The 27388-nt window shown below is 33.2% G+C and overlaps 1 protein-coding gene across 3 annotated transcripts in view; it reads left to right on the top strand.

Moving 5' to 3' along the window:
• NIPBL (NIPBL cohesin loading factor) overlaps window positions 1-27388 on the top strand; it is a 197250-nt gene that overhangs the window by 71971 nt on the left and 97891 nt on the right. For all 3 annotated transcript variants that reach the window (XM_029940989.1, XM_029940986.1, XM_029940988.1), the window contains exons 2-6: window positions 13321-13463; window positions 15736-15901; window positions 18180-18307; window positions 21132-21231; window positions 22003-22154. In XM_029940989.1, coding sequence (XP_029796849.1) covers window positions 13400-13463; window positions 15736-15901; window positions 18180-18307; window positions 21132-21231; window positions 22003-22154 — 610 coding nt within the window. In that variant the 5' untranslated portion in view covers window positions 13321-13399. The remainder of the gene's footprint in view (window positions 1-13320; window positions 13464-15735; window positions 15902-18179; window positions 18308-21131; window positions 21232-22002; window positions 22155-27388) is intronic.

Below are 27388 nucleotides of genomic sequence, written 5' to 3'. Positions count from 1 at the left end.
ACACACATACACCCTAGGTTAGGGAAGAAGGAAGGATTGTGAGTGTTAAAGCAGATGGGGCAAAACATAAACAATTGATGAATGTAGGTGAAAGTTATGGTAGCTTTTTAAGTTTGAAATTATACCAAAATTTAAAGTTATCTCCCTAACCTAAAAAATGTAAAACTTTTAGAAAAAAATTTAAATGACTTTTTAAAGTTTTTAAAAATAAAAATTTAAGAGGGGCAGCCTGGGTTGGCTCTCTGTTCATTGACTGTCTAACTTAAGCTCCAGTCATTATCTTGTGGTTTGGGTTTGTGGGTTCGAGTCCCACGTCCAGCTCTCTGCTGTCAGTTGTGGAGCCTACTAATAAAAACTTACAAAAAAACATTTTGCCTATAAGTTGTTCTGTAGTTTCTAAATAAACTTTATTTTAACTTTGTTCAGTAATAAAAGCTAGTAATGTGAAAGAACTAGGTACTACATAGAACATACAGACTCTAATTGCTTTTTAATAATTTTTTATTTTGAAATAATTGTGGATTCATAGAAGTTGCAGAGAAAAAGTATAGGGACATGAAATGTACCCTTTACTCAGCGCTCCCCAATCGTAACATTGTATATAACTTCTAGTACAGGGTCAAAATCAGGAAATTGACATTTGTGGAATCTAAGAATACTCTGATTTAGCCAACTATGCATACATATAAAGTTTTTATCATACATGTAGTTGTATCTACCACAGCTCAACATATAGAACTGTTTCGGGGTATCTGGGCAGCTCGGTTGGTTAAGCATCTGACTTCAGCTCAGGTTTGAGGGTTCAAGCCTGGCGTCGAAGTCTGCTGATGGTACAGCGCTTACTTGAGATTCTCTCTCTCCCTCTCTCCCTGCCTGTACTCTGTACTCTTTCTCTCTGTCAAAACAAACAAACAACCTTAAAAAACTATATAGAGCTGTTTCATCATCCAGCACCATTCCCTTGTACTAACACTTCATAGCTGCATACATGCACTCCTTATCTCTAATCCCTGGTGACCACTGATCTGCTATTCATTTCTATAATGTTGGTATTTCAAAAATGTTACTTAAATGAAATCATATTGTGTACTTTGAGTTTGGCATTTTTCACTCAGTGTAAAATTTCCTTGAGATCCATCCAAGTTCTATATATCAGTACTTTTTTTTTTAATTGAGTGGTATTCGTTGGTGTAGATTGATCATAGTTTGCTTAACTATTCGTGCATTGAAGAACATCTGAGGTGTTTCCAGTTTGGGGCTATTACAGATAAAGCTGCTGTGAACATCCGGATGCAAGCTTTTGCGTGAACATAAGTTTTCATTTAACAAATACCCAAGAGTTTAATTTTTCTTCTTAGCACTTAGGTTAACATTTAAAATTTATTCTGAGGCAGTTAACTTTCATACTTTATTTGTGACAAATTCTTATTTCTTCTAGAATTTTAAAGCTATGACTAATTACGCAGAACAATGATTTTTAAATTTAAGTTAATATTTTTAAGGAGTACACACAGGCTGTGTGAAATAGATCCCAAAGTAAGCAGCTATAGATGCCACCTTCAGTAGCTAGACATATATGTCAGTAACTAGTAGATCGCTTTTTTTAATTGTTTTTTTTTTTTACATTTATTTATTTTTGAGAGACACAGAGAGACAGAGTGTGAACAGGGGAGGGGAAGAGAGAACGAGACACAGAATCCAAAGCAGGCTCCAGGCTCTGAGCTAGCGGTTAGCACAGAACCCAACGTGGGGCTCGAACCCACGAACCGTGAGATCATGACCTGAGCCGAAGTCGACCCTCAACCAACTGAGCCATCCAGGTGCCCCGTAGAGCAGTTTTTTTAAGTGCCATGAAATGAAATCAAAAGTCCCTCACAAGTCCATCATTACATACCAGCCATATAATCTTTTCCTTTGTCCTAGGTTCTGTCATTCTTTAGAGACTAGAATATGCTAATCATTCCCTTTTCCCATTTCTTCTTCTTTTGTCTCTTACTCATGAGATGTCCTAAATGAGACATTCTGTGACTTCCTACACCCCCAACATAAACTTAGTTATCGTCTTTTTTTCTTTCAAAGTGCCCTGTTCTTTTCATTTAGAAAAGAGCATGAACTCTGGAATATTAAGAGCAGGGACTCTCGAATCAGACCTCTGGCAAGTTACTTAACCTTTATATTCCTCAGTTTTATTAAAGGGAAAGTAATAGTAATGTCTATTTATTAGGATAAGCATTAAATGAACTAAAATATGCAAATATGAATTAAATGAACTCAGTATAAATTAATGTGAAATTAAGTATGCAAATTCTCTAGAACAATTCCAGGCATATATTAAGTGCTATTATTTATTATTGTTCTTGTTGTTGTGGGACTTATCACAGTATGGAATTATATGTTACACGATGATTATTCATACTGTCATTCCTACTGGACTCTCTAAGGTCCATGCGGTCCAAATTAACCATGTTTGGTTTTTTACCGTTATATACACAATACCCACTATCTGTCAGGTCCTGTTCTAGGTGTTAGGTGCTAAGTGCATGATTATTATATATACATAAAATATTACTTTTTTTAAAATTAGGAAATCAGATAAGCAAGAAAAAGGAAATTAGTCACAAATTTCATCACCCAGTGATAAGCAGACTTAATGTTATCAAGCACTGGTAAGGAAAAGCTAAACTACTTCCTCAAGTCCTGGCAGTTCAGTGTTCTGATCAAAATTGAAAGTTTTATTTCCATTTTAAGTTTAGCTTGCTTTTCAGCTTATGTGTAATAGTTAAAGTGTTAAAACAGTATTTGAAAAACCTATCTTTTTATATCTCTCTTTTCTGTACACCCCACCCCAGTTTTACTTAGATTTCTTAAATAGCAGTAAAAGTCCTCTCTAACGAGAGATGAGGTTTCTCCATTTTTAGGTGCTTTTTTTTTTTTTAATTTTTGTATTTTTTAGAGAGCATGAGAACAAGATCTTTTTTAGGCACTTTAAAATATCCATCAGATATCATATATTCTGGTCATAGGAAATCACTATCTAGTTAATATCCCAAGGTTTTTCTAAACCAAGAAACAAAACAAAGAAAAGCAGTAAAGTTATTGTTTTGAGAGTTTAAGATTTAATAAAGAGTTCAAATGCTGTTACTGTTTGAAATCATTATCTTGGAGATTATACATAACACACAAAGTCTGTTGATTCTGCATTTCTGTTAACCTACCTCAGTTTATAGTCGCTGTTACGTTTTCCTTTCATATTCTGAGTTTCATAGAAAGTTTACTTTTGTGTAATTGTGATTATTAAATAAATTAGGAATGTCACATAAATTTTAAAAATTCACTTCTTCTAATATAAGATTGATAGTGACAGAATTTAAAGAATTTTTTTCATTTTATATGCAGGAAAAATATGGCCTTTGATGGTATGAATCTTGCATTTTATGATTAGTTCACTGAACATGAGCTTATAAATTTAGGAAAATGTACACCCTTAATTTATTTATATATATAGATATAGATATAGATATAGATATAGATATATATCTCCTCTAAAATAGTAGAGAGGTCCAGTGGAAACAATCAAAAGGTTACTGTGATGTGAATGAAAAATCACTTCTCTATTTAGAACTCTTTCCCTGTAAATTGAACTATTTAAAATAATTTTGAAATACAACTCCTTAGTAAGAAGCTGTTAATGACTTAAAATCACTTTTAAAAAGTTTATCTTCCCCGAAAAGTTATCCCAATATCTTTTTCTGCATTCATTAGTTACAGTATTTAATGGCTATGCTTGGGTCTCTTGAATTCTTTTATGAGTTTTTAAAATCAATTACAGAAATAGAGCCTAAAGGACATATGGGTGTCTTAGGCCATCGAGCAGTGATAACAGCATACCTACCATAGTCTGATGGCTTATCAACAACAGAAATTTATTTTTCACTGTGCTGGAAGCTGGGAATGCCAACATCTAGGTGCTGGCAGATCAGTGTTTTGTGAGAACTCACTTCATGGTTCATAAACTGGCACTCTTCTTGCTGTGTCTGTATATGGCAGAATGGGCAAGGGAGCCCTTTGGAGTCTCTTTAATGAAGGCATTAATCCTATTCATGAGGACCCTACCCTCATGACCTCATCACCTCTCAGAGGCCCCACCTCCAGATACCTTCTCAATGGGAAGTAAATTTCAATGTAAGAATTTGGGGGAGACACAAACATTTAGCCTATAGCACATTGTTTAGCTGTAATAGATCTGGAAAAAGGGAGGCTTTAATTAATACTGACCTCCTATGAGACAGTATTTTTCATCTAACAAAAAAGTTCCCTTAAAAAATCTATTAATTATGGAAAACTTTAAATACATGCTAGATAAACAAGAGTATGATGAATGCCCAGTACCCCTCACCCAGCTTAACATGTTGAAATTTCAGTTTCATCTATACTTCTGCCCATTCTCCAACCACTGCTCAATTATTGTTAATACCGTTACAGTTTTTTTGGAATGGAGTAACATTTATATATACCAAAAAACAGAAATCTTAACTTTGTAATTTCACAAATGGGGATATTCGTGTAAACAATGTCCCTTCATGATATAGAACATTTCCATCACCGCAGAAAATTTCTGTGTTCCCCTTTGCAGTTGAATGCTGCCACCACCTACCCATGATCACCCCCATAAAAGAACAAATTGATATATTGGACATCATCAGAATTTCAAAAGATAATGTTAAGAGAATGAAAAGACCATCAAACAACTAGGATACCATATTTGCAAACACATACCTAATAAAGAACTTGTATCTAAAGCATATATAAAGTTAGAATTAAGATTTGGCCTTGAGCAGAGGTGTTGACTAGGCAATTGGGTGTATGAGTCTGGTATACTGGGAGAAGTCAAAGTAGGAGATACAATTATAAGTTTATTTTTGAGAGAGGAAGGGGGAAAGTGGACCCAAAGTGGGCTCTGCGCTGACAGCAGAGAGCAGAGTGCAAGCAGGGAGGGGCAGAGAGAGAGAGGGAGAGGGAGAGGGAGAGGGAGAGGGAGGGAGGGAGGGAGACTGGAAACCCAAAGCAGGTGCCAGACTCTGGACTGTCAGCATAGTGTCCAATGTGAGGCTCAAACCCATAAACTTCAAGATCATGACCCAAGCTGAAGTCTGGTGCCCAACCAACTGAACCACTCAGGTGCCCCTACAGGTGCTATTTTAAAGTCGTGAGATTGAAAGATTAAAAACAATGGGAGAACAGGACAATGAGAAGAAACCAAAACAGGAGTCATGAATGGCCAGTGCAGTATGAGGAAAAACCAGGAATATATGTTGGAAAAACAAAAGAATTGTTCAAACTGTGTTGAATGCTAGGTCAAATCAGATAAGACCTAAGGCTATCCACTGTATTTATTTAGCAGTATAGATACTGTTGTTACTAATTATGGCAAGACATCTGGTGGAATGATGCAAATAAAAACACATACAGTGTCATTTCAGGAGAAAGCAGGAAAATTAAAGATTAATATGGACAACTGAAGGAATTCTCTGTGAGCAATTGTTAGATCAAGATAAAGTTCCTAGGAGTCAAGATAAGGGGTTTTATTTTGTTTTTATGGGAGTAGGGGAACTTACCAGTATATAGATGTTTACATGCTGATTGGAATGATCCAGTAAGAGAGAAAATTGATGATGAGGAAGAAAGAGTTGCTGGAATGATTATGTTTGAATGGGTTAGGGCAGAAAAGGGATCAGTAACGCAGATTATGTGTAAGTGGTTATGATTTTCTTTGCTTATCTTCCTCTGCTATTTCCTAATTTCTCTTTTAGATACTCTAAGTAATGATCTATTGAATTGGGAAAATTTTGTAAAGTATAAAACATAATCAATTTGTTCTAAGTTTTTCATTGTCCAATGAGGATCAAAATATAGGTAGTCAAAGTTTCTTGAAACGATTTTTAGGACAGCCAAATTCAGATAGCTAACAGAAACAAAATGACTGATGCAACTATTATATACTTTTATAATTAATGTAGAAGTCTTGATGTACCCATTCCTTTTTTATATTTTATATTCATAAAAAAAAGTTTCCTGTGTGTGTTCAAACAAAAAAAAATGCAAATGTTTTGCTTTCTAATAGTGTTAAATAATCTATTCAGAAGAACCTGGCTAACCTCTGATGGACTTATTTTAAAAATGTGAAGTTTATAAAAATGAAACTAGTATATGATCCAGTGATTCCACTACTGGGTATTTATCCAAAGAATATAAAAACACTAATTCAAAAAGATACACATCCCTATGTTTTATTGCAACATTATCTACAGTGGCCAAATTCTGGAAGCAACCCAAGTGTCCATTGATAGATAAATGGATAAAGAAGTCATGTGTATGTGTGTGTGTGTGTGTGTGTGTGTGTGTACAAACAATGAAATATTACTCAACCATAAGAATGAAATCTTAAAAAAAGAATGAAATCTTGCCATTTGCAACAACATGAATGGATCTAGAGAGTATAATGCTAATCGAAGTAAGTAGAGAAAGACAAATATCATACGATTTCACTCATGTGGAATTTAAGAAACAAAACAAATGAACAAAGGAAAAAAGAGACAAAGGGAAGTAGACCCAACTATAGAGAATGAACTGATGGTTACCAGAAGGGAGGTGGGTAGGGGGATAGATGAGTACTCTTAATGAGTACTGAGTAATGTATAGAATTATGGAATAACTATTGTAAACTAATATAACACTGTATGTTAACCACACTGGAATTAAAATTAAATAAGCAATTTTTCTTGCTTTTTTTTTTTAAACATTTATTTACTATTGAGAGACAAAGAGACATAGCATGAGCAAGGGAGGGGCAGAGACAGAGGGAGACACAGAATCTGAAGCAGGCTCCAGGCTCTGAGCTGTCAGCACAGAGCCCGATGCAGGGCTTGAACCCACAAATCACGAGATCATGACCTGAGCTGAAGTTGGATGTTTAACCAACTGAGCAACTCAGGTGCCCCAGCAATCTTTATTTCTTAAAAACCAAAACAAAACAGTGAATTTTACATTTTTATAGTAGTTGAAAGTGTGCCCTCTTGTGGACCTTTCAGTAATTTCACATAAAAGAATTTTCTTTTATAGTTCAGATTTAATCATCTATCATCAGATGTCTTATGGCCAGAAGTTGAGACCTACATCTGACTGTTATAGTTCTTTAACACCTAAACCTCATTTAGAAAGAAATAAAATCTCCAGTTTGATTTTTTATTTCTAGTATCTTTGTATAGTAAGTAAGCAGTCTCATGGTATAAAGTACAGTTTCAGCTTAAGATAGCCTGTTTCTTTTCAGGAAGGTGAGACATAAAATTTTTGGTGTGGGGTTGTGGACTAGTAACCCAGATAACGAAAGCAGCACTTGGAAATTTTCTCCATGACCTCTCTGTAAAAGAAGAAGAAGAAAGAAAAATTAAATATTAATTCCAGGACTCAGAGTGGTTTTTTTCTTGATGCAGCTTGTATTTTTGCATACTTTGTTAAGATTAGACATTGTAGGTATGCTCAGTCGGTTAAGTGTCCAACTTCAGTTCACATCATGATCTTGGGTTGGTGAGTTCGAATTCCATGTCAGACCAGGCTGTCAGCTCAGAGCCTGGGGCCTGCTCCGGATTCTGTGTCTTCCTCTCGCTCTTCTCCTCCCCCGCTTGCACTCTGTCTCTCTCTCTCAAAAATATACACTTTAAAAGGTTTTTAAAGAAAAAGATTAGACATTGTATAAGTATTCAGTAGGCCTCTATAAGTCAATTTAACTTTAATAATCATCTGGGACCTTTTAAAGTAATACAAGCTTTTGTTAAAGTTGGTTTATATAAAAATGCATATGAAATAAATTAATAAGAACAAGGAAGAAGACTGATTAACATAGTTTTACTAATCCTCTTTGCCTTTGCTTTTAAATAAATTTGATGCAAATTATGGAAGGACTAAAGTATGGAGTACTCATAGTAAATTTGGTACAGATTTTAATTCAGTGATTCTGTTTCCTCTCCATGGATGATTTCCCCTTTACAGCATGCCTGTGGCCAAACTCAGATTTTGAGGGGTAGAGACTGTATCCATTTTGTTAACCACTGCACTTTGTTTTCCTAGCATAGTAGCGTGGTGTCAAAACACCATGTTACACAATAAATATTATTGAATACATCATAATGAAGAACTAATAAATACTGTCAAAAGGTAGGGAGAGCTTGGATTCAGACCCAGGTAGGCTGTTGTCTTTCCTTACATCTGTATTGACTGTACACCATGATTTTAATTGTTATGATCTTTTGTGGATGTAACATCAGTTATTATATATCAGTCATGTTAAACTAATAATATTGCTGTACATTTTAGTTGTTATGTAAAATGTCCATGTACCTACCAGACAGCCTGAGTTTGACTTCTGTTGTATGACATTAGGCAAATTACTTATTGTCTCTGTATATCACTTGCCTCATTAAATAAAATTATATGAGTACTACAGTGTCATATAAGGATTAAATAAGAGTACATTTAAGGGATGCCGGAGTGGCTCAGTTTTTTAAGTGTCTGACTTTTGATTTCAGCTCAGGTCATGGTCTTGTGGTCTGTGAGATGGAGCCCTGTGTCAGGCTCTGTGTGGTAGGGAGGCTCTCCTCTCATTCTCTCTCTGTAAATAAACTTAAAAAAAAAAAAAAGAGTACACTTAAGTATTTTTTTATTAGGTACTATGTGCTCAATAAATGTTGTTGTTTCTAATAGTTTTTCACTACTAAAAAACTGAAGTTGTTGAGATAAGATTTCTTGGCTATAGGGTACACACTGACTGCCCAGGAATATTTATTTACCATCAGTTTATGAGAGGACCTTTTATTCCAAATCCATCCTAATTTGAGTATTATTATTATAACTTCTACCAATAATGTTTTATTTGCATTTCTTTTGTTTGTATGAAGAAACCATAAATTTTAAAGTGAAATTAAAATAAATGAATAAGGAACCAAGGCCTCTAAAAATCTTGTCAAGGGGTACCTGGATAGCTCAGTTGGTTAAGTGGCTGACTCTTGATTTTGGCTCAGGTCATGATCTCAATTTGTAAGATCGAGCCCTGTGTCTGTCTCTGTGCTGAGTATGGAGCTTGCTTGGAATTCTCTCTCTCTCTCTCTCTCTCTCTCTCTCTCTGCCCCTCCCTGGCTCACACTCTCTCAAAATAAATAAATAAACAGTAAAAAAAGATCTTGTCGGGGCACCTGAGTGGCTAAGTTAACATCTGACTTTAGCTCAGGTCATAATCTCATGGTTCGTGGGTTCAAGCCCTATGTTGAACTCTTTCCTGAGGGCTCAGAGCCTGGAGCCTCCGAATTCTTCGTTTTCCTCTCTCCCTGCCCTTCCTCTGCTTGTGCTGTGTCTCTCTCTCAATAAATAAACATTAAAAATTTTTAAGTCATGTCAAGAGTGCTTGCTTTGGCAGCATATACACTAAAATCTATTCAAGAGCTTAGATATTCACGTCGATTCATTATAATGGATTGAAATGAGAATTTGCTATAATGTCTACCACTAATGAAGAATTACTTAATTAAACCATGCCATTCTAAAATAAGCCATAAATGCTTTTTTACTTTGTGTGTGTGTGTGTGTGTGTGTGTGTGTGTGTGTGTGTGTGAGATTTAGTTCTTAGTATTACAACAGGTAGGTTTTTTTCCCCTACTGTTCTTTGCCAGTATTTGTTTTGGCTACCTTATCATTTAAGTAATTATAGATGGGCATGCCTAGGACTAGTAAACATATTTGTAATATTATGGTGAAGTATATACTGAATTTCAAATAATAATTTATTATATATCTATTGAAATAAATATTATGTATATTATTGAAAAGACCCCTTTTCCCTAATTCACCTGTGTTTCTCCTTTGTTCTCCCAAATGTTTTTTTTCAGTTGGCACTAACACTGCTAACTTTCTGGGTCACTTACTATATGTCGATTAGTATGCCAGGTGATGTATATGCATTATTTTTTGCATTCTCATTTCTCTGGTGCTTTTGAACTTGCTTTGCCTTGGTGACTCACAGGCATTTTACCTGGAGTCACAAAGCAGTGTGCAATGTAAACTTGTATTTATATTCCTTCCATTTCTCTCAGTGTTGATCTCAACCTGCTAATTTTATTTTATAATCTATTAATTGGTCACCATTCACAGATTTTAATTGAGTAAAGTACTGCCTTAAGTGTCAGTTTTAGAGCACTCATTATAATCTTTCCCATTTGGTTATCATTTCATTCTAAACACATTGTTCCCCAGAAATGACTTTCAGCCTCAGTTTCAGCAGTTACATGAAAAGCAGTATACTTTTACAGAGCCAGGTAGACCAAACATTGCCCAATCCAGAGCCAGAAATGCCATGTCAAACTAGTTAGAGTTCTGCATATTGATTTTTAGAATTCTAGGAATGCTCTTTCTTGATGGACTCTGGTCCCTTTCCAGCATAGGCAGCATTATTTCCACAAATTACTCATATTCATCAACATCTGTGAATTTAGATAAAATATAAGTCCATTTCTAACAAAGTCTTCTGCTGTTCTTCAAAAGCTTGGCTTCCAGTGAAACCAGCATAGTTCAGCAGTGAGGTATAATAAGTAATATTTGTCAGTAGTCACGACCTCAGTCTATACATTAAAGCACTTTAAACCAAACAAACATTGTTGCTCTCCTTTCTTTCCTCACTTCAAGTTTTCACTTGACATCAGAGCATTAACATGCCTTTCTGTGTCACTAAGAAGAAAAGTACAGTCTTGTGGTTAGGTTTTGTTAATCTTCTAATTCATATGTGGCAACTAATTAAATCATTTTTAGACTAAAAATACTCCAGCCTGGAACTAATTGGGTCTGCTTTACATGTTACCTGGGATTTAGGCGAACAGAATAAAGTTGGTTAGCCCACAATAGAACTCTCTAGCTTATTGTTCTTTATTGGTTCCTCTCCTCTGAATTAAATAGTACAGTCTCATGTTACTTAATCTGTTTGAGTATGGAAATTTACATTTACAATGATGAACCATATAAGAAAACAAAATATTTTTGTGCTGTTTTATACATAATTTGCATGTAATTATTTTTTTCTATTACTAAGCATAAACCAACTTTTTTATTAGCTCAAACTAAGAAAAAAATTCATCATGTTTGTGTTTTGGTAACTTCTGTCCAGTTAAAAAAATTTTTTTTACTACTTGATACAGATTTGTAGTACTTGATGCTTAATTTGCATTCCCTTAAATTCCTTTAGTGTTGTTAAAGAATCAAATTAATAATTTCCAAGAGTAAAATCCATATTGTAGCAAAAGGACAAATGTGAGATAGTCAGTAATTCTATCTCTCCTATACTATTTCCTGTGCTATTTCCTTTCAGTGGATTCTACTAGCACATTTTATGTCAGTCATTCAGCAAAACAAAGTGTATTTTCCTTGGCTGGCTGCTAGAAAATAATGTACATATAAAGGACATAACTGTAAGGGGAAAAAAATAATTACCAAAAAGATAAGGTAGTTGTTACCTGTGGTAGGAACTAGGGTGCTAATCTAGATCATGGTTCTGTGGATGCTTGCTTTTTAACTCTGTTAAACCATACATATTTTATGAATTTCTGTCAACATATATCTATAATTGTGTTTGTGGAAAAAGAAAATTCATAATTTTAACTGCCTGTACATTTCTTCTTTAAAAAAATACTTGGAAAGTTACATTAAGATATGTGAGTAAGAGGAGTTATTAGCGTTATATCATTTCACTATTTTTAAATTTACAACTCAGAAAACTTAGAGGTTCTCTTAACAATGACTGACAAGCAAATACGACCTCAAAAAAAACCCATTTAAAATGAAAATTACAATTCAGCTTTCAATTGTAGCACTATGTCTTAGTTGACATGCAATGGACTTCTGTGTACTGATGAAATTTTTAATAAAGTCATATCTTTGATTAATGTGCATATTAAAATGTATTACGTACTTCAGAAAAAGGTTCTTACAAAGTACACTATTAAAGATAAAGGTTTCAAAAGCCACAAGGTGAAATTAAGATGAGAAAAATTGGGGGATACTAAACAATTAGAAAACATGTTCAGGAATTTAACAGTGTCTATACACACAGACACAGAATTGCATCATAAAAATGGAATAAGTTCAATAAAGTCATTGTATAGGAATGCTAAAATGTTAACGTATTTCTCTGTCCTTTATGGGTTGTGTATTAATTACGGGATTGGTTAGTATTAAGAAGCATGTAGTAATAATTGGGGAAGCAAGGTAAGTACATTAACGAAAAGTAATTCTATAAGGATGAAACAAGACAGGCTTCAAAAAAGTCACAAAGGAATATATAATTATTTACAAAAGTATATTGGGCTATAAATGTTATAAGCAAAAGTTAGATTAAGGTAAAGCTTTTAGCTGAATTTGTGTGAGTTTTCATGAAGTAGTGGGAACTTGTCCTAGATCAGGAAGATTTATAGGATTTGGACTGACATACAGATGGGCTACCTAGGTAGGGAGCTATAGAAGGAAATAAATAAAAGTGCAGAAAACACAAGGTGGATTCCAGATAATATGATCAGTTGTTTGAAGAGGATGGTTTATGTAGAAGAATAGTGATAAACCTAGTTAGAAAGGCAAGTCGGGGCATCTGAGTGGCTCAGTCGGTTAAGCCTCTGATTTTGGCTCAGGTCAGATCTCACGTTCGTGGGTTCGAGCCCCGCGTCAGGCTCTGTGCTGACAGCTAGCTCAGAGCCTGGAGCCTGCTTCCGGTTCTCTGTCTCCTTCTCTCTCTGACCCTCCCCCTCTCATGCTCTGTCTCTCTCTGTATCAAAAATAAATAAAACATTAAAAAAAAAAAAAAAAGAAAGGCAAGTCACCAGCTAGATTTTAATGTGTTTATGATATGGAAAAGAAATTATAGTACTTGTTAAAATTGAGTATCCCAGGTTAGTAATATAGTCTACTGGTTACACAGACTTTTGCGTCAGATTGCTTGTGTTCTAATCTTGCCTCCACAAGTTACTTTAAACTCCATGTAAATTAGTATCCTGATCAGTAAAATACAGAAGATAATAGTACCTGCCTTATATTGTTGTCGTGAGAACTGAATTAGTAATATATGCAAAGCACTTTGCAGTGCTTGATGTATAGTACGTATAAATGAATGATAGGTATTGTTGTTGTATAGATTGGCAAACAAGGAAAGCAGAAAATATTATTTTTTATAGGCATTTCCCTAATAGTGTTATATTTTACATATTTTTACAAATAATTGTCTGTTTTCTGTTGCAGTGTTTGGGAAATGGGAAGTAATGACAGCTGGCACCTGAACTAAGTACTTTTATAGGCAACACCATTCCAGAACTTCAGGATGAATGGGGATATGCCCCATGTCCCCATCACTACTCTCGCGGGGATTGCTAGTCTCACAGACCGTAAGTTTGGTCATTTTATCTAATCTATATTCTCTTTTATGTTAACAGTGATTTTTTAAGAGAGACTGTAGAAAAAAATTATTTGTAGTTATCATAAATTATTTAAGATTTAAAAATTTTAATGAGAAATACCATTATTTCCTTTGGTTTATTGCCATGCTTGTGAAAGTAACAAAATTAAAGTAGTCAGCTAGTAGATAAGACCTTAATTTCTGTTTCATCCTGATAACCAATTAAGAAATGGTAGCATTTGTTTAAAGGTCTTACATGATAAAGGAATAAATGCAAAAGTGAGGACCAAAGTAGATGAGACAAGGCATTAAAAAAAAATCAAAACTGAAGAAGCATAGATTTGCTTATAGGAACAAATACAGACTTTAAAAAAAGCATTTGTTGAAATGGTAACAGAAACTGCCCTTTGGAGAAGAAAGATTGATAGCCTGACTTCATCTAATTTCTGAGTGATGTTCATTTTGGATGTCATTTTCAGTAATCTGTTGGAGTTTGTCATAGATATCAGCAGCCCATTTTACTCTGAACATTTAAGTTCAGAGAACATTCTTTTGAGATTTACTTAGTGTAACACAGTTTTTAGGGATTCATTCTTATAGTAGCTAACTCTAACTCTAATTCTTAGTCCCTGAGTAATGGTGCAAAAAGCTATCTACAATGTCAGTCCAGATGTCATCCTACCTGAGTTAATGAAGGGAAAAAGAGACAGGAGAGAGAAGGGTAGACGGTGAGGAATTGCATTATGCAAGCTTTGGTGCTTTAAAATAAAGGAGCTATGAGAAAATAACTTCAAGAAATGTGTTTTTTGTTTGTTTTTGTGTTTGGCCCCAGCTCATTTCTAGTTGAGGGGTAGTTTTAATAACTGCCCAGGTTTCCACACTTACTTCCCGATCGGTGGTGGTGGTGATGGTGTTTATTTAAATTCAAGGTAGTTATCATACAGTGTAGTCTTGCCTTCAGGAGTAGAATCCAGTGATTCATATCTTACATACGACACCTCAGTGCTCATCCTGAAAAGTGCCCTCCCCAATGCCCATTACCCATTTAACCTGTCCCCCCAGCCACCTTTCCTTTGGCGGCCATGTTTGTTCTCTCTTACAGATTTTTATCTGTGTTCAGTAGTCCCTTAACACTATTTTTCTGTTGTTGTTAATTTTTGGCTTGGTTTAATGGGGGGTAAAAAAAATAGTTAAGGGCTGATAGCTTTGAGGTTAGAAAAGTAACATGGCAAGTTTATGAAGACTGAGATAAGAAAGTAGCTGGTGGGGTTAGGATAACTCAGGTAAGAAAACTTGTGAAACTTTTTTTAGTTTTTGTTTTCACTTTGTTGTAGGTAAGACCACCATAAGCACATGTAATACAAAGGAGTGCCAAATCAGATATACTACCAAGGACTTATTTTTGTTTTTTCTCCCTATTCTCTCAACTGTACCTTATATTTTAAAAATTTGCCCAGTAAATTCTGTTTATTAATACTTTGTTTCTTGTGTTTCTACTAATAAAGAACCCATTGGGGCTGAGTAGCCTGATAATTACATCAAATTGGTGATTAGAAATTACAAAGATTCTTTAGTTAACTTTCTTAACTTATACTTTAGACAAATGAACAAATTTCCATTATGTGAAAAGACTGTAAATAGCTGAATTAAACTACCATAAAAACCATTTATATCCTTTTTTGTTGTTGTTACACTAGCATAAAGAGAGAACTGTTTATTTAGAAATTTATAATTGATAGCAGAATTCTTAGATATTTGGCTTCTTCCAGAGTCCTTATTCTATGAATCTTCTGCTGAAGTGAGCTATTTATTTTTTATATATACTCAAGCTTTTTAAAAACATTTTCCTTAAAGAGTTGGGTATTATTATTTGGTTTATTTATGTGAGATTACTAGTGATTCTGATAAGTCTTAGAAGCAAAATTAAATGAGATTAATTAATATATTCTCAGTTCTTAGAAGTTACTTTTTAACAATTTGTTTTGACTACTTTATTCATTTAATTAAGTAAATAAAAATTTTAAGATCTGAAAAATCACGCATATAAAGGAATTGAAGTTTATTCTTAGTAATAAAATCTATTATTGCCCAAGTGATGTTTCAGTGTTTTATAGAGTTGATTGGGGAATAGGCAGAATGCCTTTTAACAATTTGTCACATTGATACTTATAATTGTTTTTAATCCCAGAATATTTAGAAGCAGATATTGTAAAGAGATTTATTACAATCAGTTTCTAATAATCTGATTTTATTCCACATAGTCCTGAACCAGCTGCCTCTTCCATCCCCTTTACCTGCTACAACTACAAAGAGCCTTCTCTTTAATGCACGAATAGCAGAAGAGGTGAACTGCCTTTTGGCCTGTAGGGATGATAATTTGGTTTCACAGCTTGTCCATAGCCTCAACCAGGTATCAACAGATCACATGTAAGTATAATTTAAAAGTAAAAAGTTTTGGCCTTAGTAAGAGAATCAGTATGCCTGGTTTTACTCTTTATTTCAGAAATTTTACATAGGTAGTTTAATTTTAAAATGCATGAATATTCAGTGGAGCTTTATGATGAGATTTAAATAGACCTGTGTAACTCTGTGAAGATCTTTTCAACTCTTTTGGAATAATCTTGGTTTATCAAGATGAGTCTGTGCAGGGAGGTCTAAAGTTGCTCAAGAAGCTATTTCCCCCTTCATGTTGCTAAAATGGTTAGAATTCCCAAGCACTAGGGACTATACTGGTAACTTTATTTGGAATAGGTTCACATGCTCTCCTTGGGAAGTTAACCAAAACTCAAAAACTGACTCCATGGATGCTTACTACAAAATTGGGAATAATTTTTTCTGGGATTTATCATACCATCATAAGTGTATATTTTCATACAGTACACCTTTTAAAATAATATAAACTTAAATTATATAGCTTATTTATAAAATCTTTGCATATGAGTACACTTTAAAAAGGTTTTACTCTAAAACTTGTACATACTAATAATATCTTAACACAAAAATTTATAAAAAGTTAAATATGCATCTGCCTGGCCTGGCTCAGTTTGTAGAGCATGTGACTCTTGACCTTGGGATTGTAAATTTGAGCCTCACTTTGGGTATAGAGATTACTTAAAAATAAAATCTTTAAGGGGTACCTGGGTGGCTCACTTGGTTAAGTGTCCAACTTCGGCTCAGGTCCTGATCTCCCAGTTCTTGAGTTTGAGCCTTGCCTGGGACTCTCTGCTGTCAGCACAGAGCCCACTTCAAATCCTCTTTCCCCTGCTCTCTGCCCCTCCCCTGTTCACTCTCTCAGGAACAAACATTTTTTAAAAATAAGTAAAATCTTTAAAAACAAGTTGCATTTCTCTTATTCCTTTACATCTCACTATACTGTGGTACTCATGTATCCTTTCCCATCTTTAATTTTTGCTTTTTAATTTAAAGATTCATTATTTACAGGAATGAGAATAAAACACATTATAATGGAGGTCTCTGTCATTAGATACACTACATACTTTGAAGTCATTATTAAAGCTGATGAATCTTAAGGTAACATGTGAATTTTCTGATGGGGAAACTGAGAAATAGTTGGTAAAATCAGAAGGAAGTCTAATACTAATATTTTGTCACTCCAGAAATTCAATAGTGACTAAATATTTTGTCACTTTTTATATCTGTACATATTTAATCAACAGTTACCACCAAATATTTTAAAAAGGTAAGGGATATAGCACATATACAGTTATGATTTATTTTATGAAGAGCTGCCATAAGATTGCCTCCAGAAATTCATTGAAATTTATCATTGGACACCATGTTTATAAATCTTTCTTATTAGGTTTAATGAGTAGAACAGAGACATGTAAAATGTAAAATTAAAAACACTGCCTATATTAAATTTTATCATTTCTGTTCCATAATTGTAAATTTATTTTGGTACTTTCAAGTTTATTGAAAATTGCAACTATCCATAACTGTTTGCTTGGTGTGCCTTTTTTCTCACTGATGACTTTGAGAAAAGAATATTAGATGGAAAAATTACATAATCTCTGTGTCTTGTCTTAACCAATGTGGCAGAAGTATTTCAGAGGACATTCTCAAGAAGGCAGACTCACTCATATTCAAATGTAAGAGAGAAAATATATTTAAAGCCCAATTACCAACTTCTATGCATAATTATCATCTCTGTTACCTTCCATTATTTTGAATAGTCTCTGTTTTCTACTTTGAACCTAATGTGAACATCGTTTTAAGTTTCCTTATGCATTTTAAGAGAGTGAGAGCAGGAGCATGTGCACAGGTGAGGGCAGAGAGAGGAGAGAATTCCAAGTCAAAGTGGAGCTGAAACCAAGAGCAAAACGCTTAACTGACTGAGCCATCTGGGGAGTTCACTAATGTGAACGTTTTTAAGTAAACCTATAGTTCCATAAAATGTTTTGGGCTTTCCCCCTCCCCTGTTTAAAATAAAATGGGGGGGGGGAGTTATCCTTAGAAGAACTTCTCCTTGTCATTTTTGATAATTCTGTTTCTTCTACGAACAGTGTCTTCAAAAATCCATGTAATTGTTGGACATCTTTTGTGAATTTTTTTATATGCCATAAGTTCTTGATATTCTACCTAAGTCCTTTCTGAATTTCACTAGTGAATTGCTATCTAACTAATGTAGAATAGGGAATTCTTAATTACTCTTTTCATTTTTGATATTTGTTCTTTTTAATCCCAGAGAGTTGAAAGATAACCTTGGCAGTGATGATCCAGAAGGTGACATACCAGTCTTGTTGCAGGCTGTCCTGGCAAGGAGTCCTAATGTTTTCAGGGAGAAAAGTATGCAGAACAGATATGTACAGAGTGGTAAGTTTTTAATTGAATTTCATACTATATTTTTTTGTGGGTCTCCTATCAGAGATTGTTTCACATGTAATTAAATTCAAGTATCTCCTTTAATAAGGTAGACCATCATCTATGAATGCTGTGTTGATACTTTGAGTCAAGGCAAGAATAAATAGGAAACTAAATGAATGTTAATATTCTTGAAGTTTAATGTGTAACTAAATTCCTTGAAAATTAGACAGAGCTGATGTATATTTTGTTAGATATTTCAGAATGCATTCATTTACTCAGAGCTTTAGAAGTCTTTTTTTATTTCAGAAAATCATAGAATCAATATGAAAGGAGTCTTTTCATTAGTCAAATGATAAAAATACTCGCAGAGCTTTTCAACATGAAGTACTTATATAAATAATTATAGCAGGTATTAGTTTTAGTTCTGATGGTAATGGTAATTACATTCATAGTTATGTAGCAGTTGGTTTAACACTTGTTGCCTTACAACAGAAAAGTAGGTTTATAAGTATTATTAAGAAAAATCTATAATAAGTATTATAAAAAGCATAATGATACTATATTCAATATAGATATAATTTATATGTATTCAAGGAGTACCCAGGAGCATTTGTACTGAATCTGGCAATCCCAAATACTTATTTGGCTCTCAAGATTAAAATAGCCAGAAGGGAATAGTTGAGACAGCTCAGGAAGGTCTGAGTTAATTAACTGATGAATTGTATTCAAGAGTATTGCCAGATTTCTTGATAATACCTCCATGAAGCCCTCCATTCCATATCCTAGTTTTGTCTTGTTTTTTAAATAGTATTTGTTAATTTTATGTGTTTGAGTGTGAATTGTGTTTTTAAAGCAATTGCATAGTTACTGTCCATTACCCAAAGTGAGGCCATGGAAATGCCTTTGCCCAAATTTCCTTTCAGCAAATTGAAGGCAGGTCTGCAAGGTAACACTGTATCTTCACCAGAACCAAGAATCTAGATGACAGTAGGAGGAGACAGATAGGAATGGTGAAAGTAAATCTAGAATTACAAATTTCTTGGAAGGGTGTTACAATGAAAGAAAATATGGAGAGATATTGATTGGAAGAAAAATTTACAGGATAGGAGCATTAAGTATAAGATAATATGAGTGGATATAAAACTGAATAAAGGAAGTCTTCCACAGCTGCTTATACTACATTTTGTAACATATTTTTAAGTATTTAATTTGGGTAGTAAATCAATCTAATAAAAAACTTTTAGAGTATTCACCTTTACATCACACATTTTGTATTTTATACTACACACACTTACATTTTAGCCCAAAATGTTAATTTCTCCGTATCATACTTCGTGAAAACAAACTAGCATTAAAAAATGATTTTGCACATTGTGTGTTGTGATTTTTTTTCCCTAAGCGTTTCCCTGGTAATATTTGGCTTTAAAATTTAGAAAGGTGATGATTGATTGCTAAATGTAAATGTGAGTCACACATATTGAGAAAATTTAATATGCAAATCACTTTATTCATAGTCATTTGGAGCTTTGAGATAATCAGAAAGGACTACTAGAAATTTTATTTGCCCCCCCCCCTTTTAAAATAAAACCATTGCTTTCAAACTAGTAATCCCAGCTTGTTCCAGACTGGTAATTCAGGGGAAACATTTTTTAACTCTCATCTCATAGAGGATTGCCCTCCCTCTCAAAAAAAAAAAAAAAATCAGCAGTAATTATAGTAATTAAATTATTAAGCTATGGAACATATGGTTTACTACTGAATTTGAGTTGGAAGAGAAAGCTCAGAAGTTAATTTAGACTACACACAATAGAAAACACACTATTAGTGATGGGTTTTCAAGTGGTTTTGAGCCCTCATCTTATTCAACTACTCTCTTAGAGCTAGAATCCCTTCTGAATTGTTCCAGGCAAATGAACATGTTGCTTCTGTTTGAATATTTCTGGTAAAAGGTACTTTTCATATCAATAGCAGGAACTGGAATTTAGGAATACAGTATGATGTGTGAAGCTCCCAAAAAGATTGGCTATTATGTATCATAAGAAAGTTCAGAGCTAATCATAGGTTTTTATCTTTTTTTTTTGAATGTCTAAATAACAGATTTTTTTTTTGCATCTCCTTTATAACAAAATGCCACTTATGTAATAATTGAAGGAGATAAGCTTGAAAAGAATCGAGCTTGAAAAGAAATATGAGAATCTGAAAGCTATCCTCACATTTTCATTCTTCAATCAAATATTCATTTAATCCTTACTGTGTGGCAAAGAATTATTATAGAAGAAAGAATAGGAGCTTCTGTTTTGCGTCAAAACATTCAGATGGAAATTGCGGCAACTCAAACTTTGGACCTTTCGATACAGTAGTACTTCTTAAAACTGAGGTCTGAATCTCAGTGAAAACAAATAGCATGAAATAATGCTCCCGAAGACTGGGGATGTATGTAATAAACTATACCATGTAATGGAAAAACCACCAAGGACCTATTCTAGAAGGAATTGTGTGGTATTTGGTCAGGGGTTAGATAAGGTGACTTCTAAAGGTTCTTTCAGGTTCAAGGCTAAATGATAGGACATTAAGTAAGCAAGTAGAATTTTAAAAAAAATCTCTATCTCTGGTCTTGCATTAGTTATATGGTAAAAGGATGTTTTGGTAAAATTAGTTGTGCTTGAAATTTAATTTCTCTATTTTGCTCTTCAAAATGAACCTGTAAGTCAAAATAAAGGAAAGAAGAAAAAGAACTTTTGAATGTTTGTGATAGAGCAATTGCTTTAAATCATTTAAATGATACTTTACCATTAAAAGGAAATCATGTTTTCCATTTTTATGTGCTGTATAGGAATGATGATGCCTCAGTATAAACTTTCTCAGAATTCCATGCATAGTAGTCCTGCATCTTCCAATTATCAACAAACCACTATCTCACATAGCCCCTCCAGGTAATATATGCCTCATTATATTAAGTACTATTTTCTGTGATGAGCATGCTTGTGAATGAATTTATGCTGTATACATACAGTTAGGTAAAGGTGAATTTAATGTAGTTAAAAAGTTGAAATGCTTAGCCTTAAATAGTAAGTCACAGAAACATTTGTCTTAAAATGTTATATGCAGAAATGCTCTAATATACCAATTGAAGTAGCTACCATCTTAGTAACAATTTCATACAGACAAAAGGATGTGTTAAATAATGTGTTTGAAAGGGATCTGGTGCCTCGGTTGAGCATCTGACTCTTGATTTCAGTTCAGATCATGATTCCTAGGGTAGTGGGATCAAGCCCTGCATTGGGCTCAGTGCTGAGTGTGGAGCCTGCTTAAGATTCTGATTTCTATCCCTCTGCCCCTCTCCCTTGCTCACATTCTCTCTCTCTCTCTCTCTCTCTCTCTCTCTCTCTCTCTCAATAAAAGAATATTATTCTATTAATAATAATGTGTTTGAGATAAGAAAATTTATAGAGTAGAATTTAGGGAGCATGACTTTATCTTAAATGGATACTTTTATGCAAGTGAAATTAATTACCTATCTAGTTTAATTCTTAGACTATCAATTGTGGATAAATTTTATATTATATTACCTACTTTTCAAAATTTTCTGTTTGCATACTGAACAGAACAAATCAGGGTGTTGAGAATTTTATGACTGTGAAATTTTAAGAAATAGCATATATATTTCATTTCCTGATATTGTTTATTTGGATTTTGGGTTTTAGCCGGTTTGTGCCACCACAGACAAGCTCTGGGAACAGATTTATGCCACAACAAAATAGCCCAGTGCCTAGTCCATATGCCCCACAAAGCCCTGCAGGATACATGCCATACTCCCATCCTTCGAGTTATACAACACATCCACAGATGCAGCAAGGTAAGAAATTGGTTATTTGTCTATAAGGAGTGCACGTAATTCAAGCAAATTTTTTTTTTCTTTTCATACTTTTTAAAGTACAAATTAAAACAGTACCCTGAAAGTCATTATTTGGGAGATAAAAGGATCCCTGTCACATGACTCTTTGGATTAGGTTATTATACAACTGAGTGTATCTAGTTTGAAATTAGAAAAATTTTTTAAATTGGGCTTTCTTCTTACATAGCACTAAGCCAAAGAGAATTATGTTTTAATTGGTAAAGTATATATAGTGTGAAAATTTTACTATCAAGGAAATACAATGCTGGTAGAGAAAGTTAATTAATCTTAGATGCAAAATTTCTGAGATTACATTGCTAGTTAGTTCTCAGTGGAAATCAGCTGATAATATCTTTTAAGGTTATATTGCCTTGGGATATATGTCCTAGCTTCTAAATAATTTTTTATTGTATAAATTTATACTTTTTTGGAGAAATTTTAAAACCTTCAGGAGACTGTTAACAAATACCTATGTTTTTGTCCCCTGTAAATAATAGCGAATTTTTAACATTTGCAGTCAATTATTAGTTTCTGTGTGTATTCTTTTCTGTTATACATATAATCAAACATCTTTTATAAATTTTTCAACTTACAAACTTTTAATTTAGTCATCAAAACCACCAACTTCTGATTTCCCAAAGCTAGATAACAAAATATTAGGTTGAGATTATTTCATACACTAATTCAAGGGAAAACTAGGAGGAGGATAACATGTTTGGAATAGACACCTCCAAAATTACACACTTTAGTGTGAGTGCTGAACATAGGTATGTATGTGTGTATTATACGGGTTCTTGATAATGGTAAAATATTAGTATATTCCGGCACACAAAAATATGAAGAACATTTTAACTGTAATGAAAGGAAAATGTTAAAATGACACATTTCTTATGGAAATATTCACATACACATTCATATATGTGTAGGAAAGAACATAAGTTTTTACTCTGATTACCATTGTTTTTTAAATAAGATAAATCCAACTTTTTCAGAAGAAAAGTTGAAGTCATGAAATCAAAAGAGAAATATGATTTGAGCATCTGCCTATTCAGTAATGAGTCATTTCTTAGAAATTCTCAGATATTTGAGCAACTAGAAATGTTATTCAGGGATTAGCCCCACCTAATCCACCTAGATATTAAGGTTAATAAAAAAATGTAGTGTGGTAAGAAACAAATGGATAGGTAAATGGGACAGCAAAGAATCCAGAAACAAGGCAAATATATATGGGAATTTAGAGTATGTGGAAGATAACATTTAAAATATTCTTTTCAACCTTATGTTATAAAAATTTTAGGCATACAGAAAAGCTGAAAGATGAGCACAACGAACCCCTTCATCAACAGGAATAATTCTTTGTCATTAAATACAATTGCTAGGAAGGAAATTATATAAACCAAATGTAATAATTCACCTCTAAAAAATTTAAGAACAGTTGTGTAGTTTTTAATATCAAGTCTATATTTAATTTTCGCCAGTTGTCCCAAATATGTCTTTCATAACCATTTTTTCTTTTAAGATATGATCTAATCTAGTATCTCATGTATTGTATTTCATTTTCACATAGCTTTTTATTCTTTAAATTTCAAACAGTCCCATACTGTTTTCCCCATGACATTAATTTTTAGATTTTTTTTGAAGTCTATGTAGTACTGTTATAGAATACCCTATAATCTAGACTTCATTGTTTCCTTAGTGTTTAGTTTGCTCATGTATTTCCTATCAATTGGAAGTTATTTTAAAATGTTTGTTAGTTTCTAGTTATATTTTTTGGCAAGTGTGCTAGATAAGTAATGTTACGCACTTTATATTGCATCACTTTAGAAGTCATGAATTGTCAAGTGGTCGCATGAATAGTGATGTTTAAGTGATAACCATACCATCTCTTCTTTGTGAAAGTACTTTTTCCTTTGCAATTAGTAATCTGGAGGACATACTTTAAGATCATGTAAATATTCTTTTTCCCATTAAATTTTTACCTAAAGTGTTTAGCATCCAGTAATGATTCTCATCTCATCAGTTGTTATATTGGTCAGTTGATCATTGGAAAATGGGATTTTCTAATTTTGCATTCTAAAGATGGCATTTTAAAATCAATATGTAAGAATGGATTTTTTAATAAATCATGTTAGGTTGATTGGCTAGGTATTTTAAAATCTTAGTTGGATTCCTCGATCATCTATAGCAAAAATGTTCTTGATGCATAAACTATTTACATGTTTGCATTTTAAGTCATAAAGTTTTAAGAAAACATGGCTGAGGGTACCTAAGTGGCTCAGTTGGTTGAGCATCTGACTCCTGATTTTGGCTTGGGTCGTGATTCCAGGGTTATGGGATTGGACTCCATGCTCAGTGTGGGGCTGAGTATGGAGCCTGCGTGAGATTCTCTTCTCTCCCTATGCCCCTCTCCCATGCTTACATACTCTCTCTCACTCTCTCAAACAAAGTAACAACAGCAAAAAAAAAAATTAAAAAAATTAAACAGTGGGTGAATTTTGGTAATCCTTAGAGTTGAGAAGGCCTTGTTTCTAAGCAGACTTGATTCCAGAAATGAAAAAACAGATTAATATAATTTTTGTACAATATAAATTTTGTATTAAAATTTTAACAAATTTTTTAATATAAATAAGGACAAGTAGATATGGGGGAATTATATTTTCAAAATTTATTATAAATACAAAGTATTCATTTTTAAGCTACAATCTTATACAGATTGATATAAAGAAGGCAAAAATAGAATTAAGAAGAAACAGTTTACTGAAAAAGAAAACAAATTGGACACCAGAAAGGTTTAATGCATATATAAAAATATGACCAACCTGACTCACAAAGAGATATGAATCAAAATTACAGTGAACTGTATTAACCATATTAGTAAACATTTTTTAATTAGAACTAGTATCAACAAATGTGCAGGGAAATTTTGACTTCCTACATTCTGCATTGGGATATAAATTGGTACAATCTTTTCAGGGAACATTTTGACAGTATCTATCATAATTTGAAATGCTGCCCATACATCCTTGCTTCAGTAGTGCACATTCTCTCTCCCTTAAGAGGAGTGGAGGGGATAAAACATAAACAGTTTTATCTACAAGTTCTACCAAGCATTCAAGGAAGGGATAGTCTAATCTTCAAACATTCTAGACAAAGGAAAAATGTCAACACTCTTCCAATTTATTCTATAGAATGAGATAAGAATCTGGATACCAAAATCAGGTGTAGTAAAGAAACTGTGAGAAAGGAAAATTATAGACCAGTCATCATCTAAAATTTCTAAGTAAATATTACCAAATCAAATAAGCAGTGTTGACAGCCTCTATGATAAAACTAGATATATTATCAGTAATACATGGATTATTATTATGTAGTTAACATGGATTCAGAGGTTGGGGATGCTGTGTGCCTCATAATAGGTGCCTAAAGGGCATTAAAAAATTTAGCTTTTGTTTATGATTTAAAAGCTATTCATTGAATAGGACTAGACTGCTACAACCTTATCCTGATAAAGGCTATCCACCTAGGAGTGAAAAATGAGAAACATTCCCCTTGAAGTCCAGGATGAGACATGAGTGCCTATAATCATCACTTTTACTTAGTGTGGTAGTGGGTGTTTTAATACAGGAAGATAGGCATATAATTACTGGTAAGGAAGAAATGAAAGTGTCAGTTTTCAGGTGATTGTCTTCATAGAAAATCTGAGAGAAGCTGCAGATAAGATAATACAATTTAAAAAATATTCTACAGAGTTACTAGATACCAGATCAGTATAAGGAAATTTAATTGCATTTTTATACACCTAAAATAAGCACTTAAAAGTATACTTTTTTTAATATCAACAACTTCAAGGAGAAAGCATAGATACCTAAGAATGAATTTAACAAGATATAAGACCTTTTGAAGAAAATTATAAAACTTCTGAAAGACATAAAAGAAAACCTTAAGAATATGACGTTATTCCATTTTCATGGATGGAAAGACTCAATAGGGTAAAGATTGAAATTTTCCCAAATCTGTAAATTTAATACAGACCAGTAAAAATCCAAAGCAGGGTTTTGTGCAACTTAAACTTCTAAAAATTCATATGGAAGAATAAAAGTCCAAAAATGGCAAGATAATTTGAAATGGACTGCGATGTAGAAGCTCAATCTAGCAGTTACCAAGATTTATTGTAATATTGGTCCGCCAAGGAGTAGAACATGGGGAAATGGAATTTGATAAAGACCCTACAAATTACCTATGAACAAAAGGAAACTTGATACATATGGTATTATACCTTAATTGGACAGACTGGTTTCTTTAATAAATTGTGTTGAGACAATTAGTTATCCATGTGGAAAAAGGTAAAATTGGATTCCTATCTCATCTACACATAAAGATGCTTTAAAGACCTAAGTGTGAAAAAACAAAACTGTAGAATTTTAAAAGATAATGTGGAAGACTAATCTGAATGACCAGTACATATGAAAAGATACTTGGTTTCACTGTTAATAAAGAAAATACAAAAGTTAAATTGGCAATTAAAGACCTTTACTATCTCAAGCTGACAAAAATTGTCGACAAGATTATAAATTAGTAGTAGCAATTCTCATATACTACCAGTGGAGTACAAATGGACATAAGTAATCTGCTATTTGTTAATATTCAGTAAGGTTTAAAAATGGGCATATCCAGCAATTTCACTCCTAGACACATTTGTAAAAATGACAAGAGTATGCATTATTTATGACATCAAAAATACTGAAGCAATCTAAACATTGGACTTAAAAATGGAAATTTGGTACATTATGCAGCAGAATATATTTATTTAAAATAAGTGAATTTAATACTACATATATAAAAATGGATACATTTCAACATAATATTGAAATAAAAAGCAAATTATAGAAGGATATATATACATATAGTATACCATTTTATAAAAAGTTATATGTTGAATAATGCTATGTATTGTTTAGGAGTAGATTCATTTATAGTAAAGGTATAAAATAATTCATAGGTAGAGTGAATTCTGTATTCAATGTGGTAGTTACTTTTATGTAGTAAGGGGGAGAGAATAGAGAAGAATATGTAGATATGTGGAGAATTTCAACCATATCTAATGGTTTATTTCTTTTCAAAAAAAGATCTCAATATGTGACCCAGTGCTAAGATTTTATCAGGCGCTGGATAGTCAGTACACAAGTGCTCATTGT

Source organism: Suricata suricatta, chromosome 6, assembly GCF_006229205.1.
Source record: "Suricata suricatta isolate VVHF042 chromosome 6, meerkat_22Aug2017_6uvM2_HiC, whole genome shotgun sequence".
Lineage (NCBI taxonomy): Eukaryota > Metazoa > Chordata > Mammalia > Carnivora > Herpestidae > Suricata > Suricata suricatta.
This window is presented reverse-complemented; position numbering and strand designations above follow the sequence as displayed.